The following is an 8950-nucleotide window of genomic DNA, read 5'->3' as shown; positions in this document are numbered from 1 at the left end:
CAACCTGGAACAAATATGGGATGGTTTTATATGTTGAGCTTGTGCATATTTGTAATGAGTTTACATAAGGCTGCATAAAAAAAGTTAAATGTTCCTGGGGCACATTTTTTTCAAAAGTGATGAGGGCGGTAGGACTTTCTTTTTACTTTTTTGATCGAAAAAAGGGACGAGGGAGGAACACATTTTCATTTTTTTCTCTCAGAAATACAGCTTGGGGAGTTAAGCACGTGTTTAATGAGTTGTAGATTCAGTCAAGCATATCGTCAACTCTTCTTTGGCCTTTTTGTTGGCCCAAAGGTTCCGTCTCCTCTTGTTTCCATGTGTGGACATTGGAGCAAGGAACACACATAGGGTAACTCTCTTTTGCAGCATCCTCACCTACCAGAACATGAGCCCTGGCACAGTAGAAACACACATCTGGACATGATCTGCTAGCCTACTGAAATATGGTACCTCAATTGGTGCCATACAAACCAAGTTAGCCCTGTCGAACACTTTGCTGACAATACTGTCAATTCTGGGAGTACTACCATCAACAGCTTTCATGTCTTTGAGTTCAGTTCCACATGTGTAGTCAAAGGGCTCAATAAACCAATCAAGCCGAGCTAAATCAGTTGGTGTTGGCTTGGATATTGGTATTTTTATGATTGATATTTTATCAGTGTGTCAATTAATAAATACATCGTTATTCATAACTTCAAAATAAACGTATATCCCTAACTATACTGAGTCAAAAAAGAAACTTCACAAAATGTAATTTGAGAAATAATGAATAATTTTTCTCTGATGATACATCTATGTATCCGAAATGGGATCCCTATCTTTCGACTCTAGAAAAACGTTAGCAAAACCCACTCAAACCCATCCATTCGTCGTGCAAATGACGTTAGTGCCAAATCAGGTTTTGCACGTGCAGTCGATCACGTGATCTTCGCATCGAAGTTTTCTTCATATGCACGTGTTTACATTGGCCTCAAGAATTGAAAAAACACTTTTAAACCACAGTTCTAACGGTACTTGAAATGCCACGATTGTCAAATGTGCAACGTGAACGTGCCGTTGGCATGTTGCAAGCGGGAAGATCAGTTATTGACGTCGCAAGAGCAATGGGATGCAGCCGTCGTACTGTGTATGACTTGCGAGGTCGTCTACAACAAACTGGCACCACTTCTGATCGCCCAAGGTCGGGTCGTCCACGTGTGACGTCACGTGCAGAAGACCGTCAAATCGTCCTACGTCACCTACGTGACAGATTTCTGCCGGCTACACGAACCAGGGCTGAGATGTTTAGAGGTCGACTGTCCTCACAGACCATTCGAAATCGGTTGCGGGCTGCCAATCTCCATTCTCGACGTCCATATCGTGGGCCAATATTGACGCCGTTTCATCAAGTCAACCTCTGCTGTGGGCCCAACGTCACCTCAGATGGACCCAGAGAGACTGGAATCGAGTCGTCTTTAGCGATGAATCCAGGTTTACCCTCAGATTCGCGGACGGCAGGCATAGAGTCTGGAGACGACGTCGTGAACGGTATGCCCAATGTTGTGTACAGGAAGTCGACAGATTCGGGGGCGGAAGTTGCATGGTGTGGGGTGCTTTCTGTGGGAACAACCGTTCCCGACTTCTGGTCATCCGTGGAAACCTCACAGCTGCTGCTTACCGCGACCAGGCGCTCACCCCTGAACTCGTTCCTTTCATGGCGGCTCATGGCCCAGTTCCAGCATGATAATGCTCGGCCGCATACCGCGATGTTGACACGAAATTTCCTTCAAAACGCTGGAATCAACGTCATGGACTGGCCATCGAGGTCCCCTGACCTTAATCCAATAGAGTACGTTTGGGATGCACTTGGGAGAAGGCTTCGTGGTCTTAGGAACCAACCTCAGAATTTGCAGGATCTTGGCGCTGCCTTGCAAGAGCAATGGCGCAGAATCCCCAACCACGTGTTCACAAGCATCAGGCAGTCGATGAGGAGACGGTGTTTGGCAGTGGTGAATGCGCGGGGCGGCCATACACGACATTGAACTGAGAAATTTCGCATTTTTATTCTTGTGACTTGACATTCTGTATACCCATGTTTTGGAACGGCGGTGTAGCCTAATGGAACTGATTATGGAACTGTCAGTGTATCGAGTACATCACACAGATCTCAGCAATGAAATAATAACAATTTAACCATCTTACCATCTCTTGTTCTTTTATAGTGCCCTGAAGAAAGAATGTGAAGTTTCTTTTTTGACTCAGTATATATATGTTTATTTGTAACAATGACCTAAAGACGAGTACTACTGAGATCTGGTGCCGACATCACATCACGACATACTGTGAACTGATTGGAAGACAAATAATATTATAGTGGAGCGGCTAATGTTAATTTAATGATAAAAGCTTAACACTTTGCACATATATTGAATAATGCATAGTGAACATTCTCAGATATGGAGACACTCAAAATAATTTCATTTTGCACATGCGCAGGTTCGTATGTTGTTAACAAACAACAATATTCCTGCTCCCTCCTGTTATATGGAAGCAGTCTGTAAATAATCGACTCTGGACCAGACAATCAAGTGATCGACAGCATGAACATTACATAACACCATTACCATCACAAGGAGGCTGCGACGTCTGAGGGTACGTCGTCCGAGCACACGTCCCTTCCTCACAGATAGGAGCAGGCAGAGACGTCTGATGTGGTGCAAACTCCAAGAACTGCAACTTAAGAAAATGGCTTAGGGTTCATTGGTCTCATGGACGTCGCTTTCTTCTACACGTTGCCCACTGCCGTAGGCACTATACAGACGTCGTACAATCATGAGATGATCTATGCAGCTGAACCCATCAGTGACGATATGGGGTTGCGTTCGATCTCCCTGTTAGGCATCCTTATAGAAATTGGGAAACACAAGGGTCAACGTTTTCGACAGCAAGTACGGATACGGCCATGGGGCCAAGTTATGTTATCTTTACCAATCGTCACATATTCATGGATGAACATCGCTAGGCCGTCTCGTGCCGTCATCGCCATTGTTAGAGAGCAATTCCATCGAAACATTACCATGGCCCGCAACGTCATTGAACATGTTTCGGACTGTTAGATGCGAAGTTCGAGCTGGACCTTTTCCTGTTCAAAGTGAAGAATTTAGGCATACACTGGCAGAGGAATCAGATGCTACTAATACAATGATTGACTGGCAGTATGAGGAGGAGACTGACAGATGTTATAAGTCCGAGGGATGGCTACACATGATACTGGTGTGGTCGTGTGTGGTGGTTCATACAATCAGAACAACCATTGTCTAAAAACTGTGCGATTTCTGGGGTATACGTAGTCATGGTGAACATGCATACTTTCCAGCACTGTGGATGTTTACGTTTTTGTTTATTCTTCTCAGATTGCAGTGATGTGTTACCATGCTTCAATTTCAGTTTTGTTTTCGTTGAAATCAGAGTAAAATGTGTTACAGTTACCATCTTAATCCGTGTAATTTTGGTTTTCATAGCATATGCACCAAGATGTGTCTTCGTCCTCATCTTAAAATAGTGAGTTATATTGCACGACGAATGCTCATTCATATGTTTCATTATGGCCTTGAGCACGAAGTCTAAATTCAGTATCGTAACGTGTCATTTGTAGTATAACTGCCACGGGGCCTGTAAGCGAAGACGATTAATTAGTTTTCAATTTCTTATAAAATATTTTATGAACATAAACTTATAGTACTGTCATCAACCATCATGAAAACCAAAACCTCACAACTTAATTATGATGAAATGGTAATTTCTAAAGGAAACGTATAGAAAATATTTTATCTGACATTTGTAAAACTGAATTAGGCAAAATTGTCACTGAATTGCAATAGTGATGTGTGGGTTTTTTAAAATATCACACAAGAAAAGTGCGGTTTAGTGCATGTTTAGTGGAATAAAATATTGATAAAATAATGACTGCTCCCTTGCGAAGGACAACTCTGGATTATGTGCCGCACTTGCCCTTCAGTCTAATAACTTAAAGATTTTATTGTTAAAAATATCCAAAAACTTTACTTATGAATCATTGTTTTAGAGTTCTTTGCCAAATAGTACGTGCATTTTCACTCAGTGTTGATCAGATGAAACCATTACACACTTATCTTTTATCATGGAGCTCCATTTTTGAAAAACTGCCAGCTACCTGCCATTTTGAAAGAAGGGAGCATTTATATTTGGGGGATGTTTTTACTTAATGCAAATTAACTATTTCTCTTCTTTTCCTGTACCTGTAAACAATTAATTGTGAAATTAATGGTTTGTAATGATTGCCTATGCTGACTATGTAAGAGGAAACATTGAAAACAGTGCGACATTTTTTGTCTACTGTACATGCGCACACGGACATTAAAATTTGTGCCTCAATATCTGAAATTATTTCAGAAATGTTCTTGAAAATGATGACCAACTTTTGTGCTTTTATCACTAAATGCACATTTTTATGGAAACTTCTTCTTATGTGCTTCAGTATGACACAGTTGTCATCAGCATTTCTCCAGGAATCAATACTTGATACGATTTTGTACAAAGTACATGTTTCCAGGTGTATATTCATATAAGGCATAAGCAGCAAGAGCTTCCTGTATCTTGCTACCTTGTTTGAGACTATTTACTTTTCCCGTCTCAAAGTGTGCATATCAGAGTAAATCTACGGTAAATTTCTTCAGCGCCTATCCAGATTCAGATCTGTATAGCATGTTGGTTTTTCAGTGGTGACCACGAATTGCAGAAACAAATCTCCTCTGCAACACAAGTAGGCCTTTACCAAAACAACACAGGATTTCTTGCACTGTTTCGCAGGGACACAGACGGTCAAAATCCTGGTTACATAGTTACCTTCACCTCTGCGACTGACGGGTAGTTTCTCCCTTCTATTCCACAATGAAACTTCGCTAATCAAAATCATTCATTTCTTGCAGTCTTGGAAAGAATTTAAACGGAATATCGCCACACTTGTTTCTTCTGTCTAAAACAATTGCTTTCGCATTCAACACTCTCTCAGTCATCCTTGAAGCAGGTTTAGGACAGTTGTACAGCAAGTTCTCGAAGCTTCTCTTCTTCACTCCAGCCTTCATGGCCAACACAACACTGACATACAGGTCATCCATGTCCATGATGCGGCAAGTTTCTGAAGCTTTGTACAAGGCGTTCCAAGTTGTTGGTGTTGTTATGTAAGCAAACCCGAGACAAAAAGGTGGTAATTTGGGAAATGGATACTGGGATACAGGCGTGTACCATTTAGATTTTTTCCTTCTATTTGGTCGGTCACCATAGATGACTTTACAATGCATCGTCATTCCCTGAGGCTTTTCCATTAGTAAATAATCTATAATTCTATAAGGGTTAACGAATGTGTCATCGTCTAATTTAAGAATATACGTCGGGTTACAGTTATATTTGACCCAGTGCATGGCCATAATATGTTTCCTACTGAGATTTTTATAACTGTCCTGGAAATTACCTTGAACAATATCGTGGTGAAGTTGTGATTCTTTGTTTATGGATTCCTGCAGGGTTTGTTGTTCAACAGTTCCCAAAATAAAGACAACTGCCAGGTGTTTGTCTCTGTAGGATGTAACAGACCCGAAAGTTGCTCGAATCATATCTCTCTTATTGTAGTTCATGGGAGCAGAATGTACCACCATTAACAAGAAAACGCTTCTCTCAGAACATGTTTCTGAAGTGTGAATGAAGGAAAACAGATGCTGGTTGATGAAAGGGTCCTTTGTCTCGTTTGTTTGCAACGTGAAGTATTTGTCAATTTGACAGTTAATGTTGTTGCCATTTACTGTGGTTAAATAGAAATCTGAGTTGGGAATAAATCTGTAATCACGCGTCTTTGAAGAAACAGGTGCTGTCGTGCTTTCAACAGGTGTTGTAGTCCTCGGAGTATCTGACATTGTTTGCTCTGTTATAAACTCACTCATTGTCCCTATCACTGTTTCATGTCCCTTCGTGAATTGCTGACAGAATATACGAAATTGAGGCTTTGATGTCATTGCGCCGAGGTTCCAGCAGAGGTACATAGTTATGCATATGCAAGGTATGCTATAGAGGAACCATAACCTGGACACCATACCCATCTCCCCTGGAGAATGTTGTCTCTGAAAGACATGGAATGTTGTTAATTAAACTAGCTGTTACAATCATAACCCAAAACAATAATGAAGTTGATCATCCATAAAGTTGTGTCGTCTCTATACCAGCAACTTCTAGAATGCCACTCAAACAAGCCAAAACAATACGCCAAGTTATTAAACTGTCGTTTTCCCTTTCCTTGTGTTTCATCATTCATTTAAATGGAATATTTCATCGCAGTATACCTCATGATCAACATAAAATCTTCTTGACGTGTTTTCATGTCGGTGTACATAAGTATTGATAGAATGAACTATATATCAATGGGTGGTGCATCCATAAATACCATGACATCGCCTGCGTAATTCAATTCCATGTTCTTAGTTGTTAACAGTTGTTCTTATACATGAATAGATTGTTCGAAGGCGAGGTGCTAAACCATACATACAATTCATTGTACGACATGACTCGTGTAAACCAAGCAAACTTAACTCAGGAACACTGAGGATCAGAATATATATATTGAGAATTTGGCTGTCATCACGATTTTTTTAATTAGCAAGTGTTGCCGTACTTTCACCAGTGTAGTCCTTGGGGTGTCTGACATATATAGAAAGAAATGATACAGAGGATGGTTTGCGGATGACAGGCCAGCGAATGACTAATGCTAATTTATGAGACTAAATAAATTCAGGAGACATTTCCCAAGAGTATACTCCTTTTCACAGACACTTTGGAAAGTATTCTGACATCGGACCAAAAACTCACTCAGCACATGTGCGATGATAGCTCTGTTTGAAGCTGATCCATAAAGGTTCTTGTAATAGTGACTATGGATTGCAATGATTTGTGACTATGGATGAAACCTGAGTTCAATATTTCCGATCTGAGTCCAACCAACAATCAAAATAATGGAATCATTTGATACTACCGCTATTTCAGCTGGCAAAGACTCCCGTCAGCTGGAAAGGTTATGTCTCCGTGTTCTAGGATGCCGATTTTGTCATCATGGCGACATTCTTCCTGAAGACTAGACAATCATTGGATATAATGCTGCATGTCTGGGGTAATTACGGGTCAAAATGAAACCTAAGAGAGGTGGGAAGCTGAGAGAATAAGTGGCTTTATACCAGAACAATGCACAAGTGCACAAATCCGTGCTACATTCCATGGGTGTGGCTTTGACCACCTTCAGCATCCAACATCTTCTTGTGGCTCCATCAGACATTCATATGTTCCCAAGCTAATCAATGTCACAGCAGCGGTTGAGAACGTATTGAGCAGTCAACTCTCCAACGTATGCATCTGTATACGAACGTGGCGAATTATTGTTTAAGAAAACAAATAATTTATGTCTTTTCGTCAAATCTTTCTCTGTGACCATCAGAACATATCTATCACCCATCGTATATCGATTACCTTGTTCATAGCAGACGGGCCCATTCAGCATACAGAGCACCATAGAGATATAAAATAACCCACACCAAGTTGCCATTTCTATTATTGTCACAACTCAGGAAATCTTATACGTTGTGGGTTGGTTGTGACGACCTTGGTCTTGACCTGCCCTGAAAAGAGCTAGCGATCTGAGTGGTTATAGCTAACCTTGAATATGTCCCATCAGATCTCTGGTTCTTTTGAGTGCGGGACAGGTTAAGAACTAGATCGCCAATGGAGAGAGGGCACGGCAGGTCTTTTGGCGATGAACTGATGTACGTAAACTCATTATAACAGTAAGATGTAGGTGTCTCCGAAAAATGGCGATTAGCCGCTGACAGGTGGCATCAATTCAGCATGTTTAGATGCATGCCGTTTTTGTATACCATGAAATTATCATTATTATTATTATTATTATTATTATTGGATATTTATATAGCGCACATATCCAAGCACTAGTGCATGCTCAGGGCGCTGGTATTTTATCCCTCGATCATTGGATGTCAATCTCAACTGCACATCTTATTATCCATCTCAACTCGCTGGGGATCATACAACTCTTGCAGCCACAAGGCGCACCGAGTTTTTGTGGCTTTCCCACCCTTACGGGGTACCCATTCACAGCTGGGTGGACTGGGGCACATAGTCAAAGTACTTTGTCCAAGTTCACTGCACGTTGCTGTACCCTGCAACTAGGTGTAATTCATGTGGCCACGATCTGGTCATATACCAACGGATTCGTGGGTTCTTTTAAGTGCACAGTGTTGTGTACTGTACACTAGGGGTTGTGACAACACTGAAAGAGTCGGTACACAAAGTTGACTCCAAGGTATTTACACCCGGTCACAGGTGGGCTCGATCCCGGCACCTCATGCTCGCTGGATCACTAGCCTACCACGTTATAGCCAGCTCGCCCACCACGCCCTAAATGAAAATGAAAACCAAAATCGGTAAGCTAGCGGTGCAAATTTTAAAGAGGCATTTTGGCTCGGAACACCCCAGCTCCCAAAGTACTGCTTCGATTTTTGTGCTGTATGTCTTATTCATTTTGTAGGTAAATCTATTGGCTTGAAATGCGTGCATACTTTTAATGGGGTATGTACAGTGAGCATAGTTGAATTCGCCCTGAAACGAACTTGGTGCATTGACCTGTTTGGACCCCTTTCCCTATATATATACCCCGTCAGTGATGCCAGTTTTTTTGCGTTACAAGCCCCTGTGGTTGTGGAAATGTTAAGTTGTAACGTAGGTTTTAGCAATGTTGTGACGTTGTTACCAGCATTGATGTTATCTACTGTGGTTTGAACATGAATAGAATGTTCCAAGGCTAGGTGCTATACTATACATACTTCTATTTGCACGACATGACACGTGCTCTCCGAAAACGTTCAAACTAGACAAACTG

The 8950-nt window shown here is 41.4% G+C and overlaps 1 protein-coding gene across 1 annotated transcript; it reads right to left on the bottom strand.

The window, feature by feature from the left end:
• Positions 1-4908: 4908 nt before the first annotated feature.
• Positions 4909-5740, bottom strand: LOC124273305 (beta-1,3-galactosyltransferase 1-like). Its single transcript, XM_046708546.1, has one exon. It carries the CDS (start codon positions 5673-5675, stop codon positions 4923-4925), a length of 753 nt encoding a protein of 250 aa, XP_046564502.1. The 5' UTR covers positions 5676-5740; the 3' UTR covers positions 4909-4922.
• Positions 5741-8950: the final 3210 nt, after the last annotated feature.

This window comes from Haliotis rubra, unplaced genomic scaffold, assembly GCF_003918875.1.
Source record: "Haliotis rubra isolate DU_JTF1 unplaced genomic scaffold, ASM391887v1 Scf1793, whole genome shotgun sequence".
Lineage (NCBI taxonomy): Eukaryota > Metazoa > Mollusca > Gastropoda > Lepetellida > Haliotidae > Haliotis > Haliotis rubra.
The sequence above is the reverse complement of the archived record's forward strand: the minus strand, read 5'-3'. Positions and strand labels throughout refer to the sequence as shown.

What these genes read in the sequence shown, in the direction of transcription:
- LOC124273305 (XM_046708546.1), bottom strand. Translation starts at nt 5,675, where the DNA reads ATGGTGGTACATTCTGCTCCCATGAACTACAATAAGAGAGATATGATT.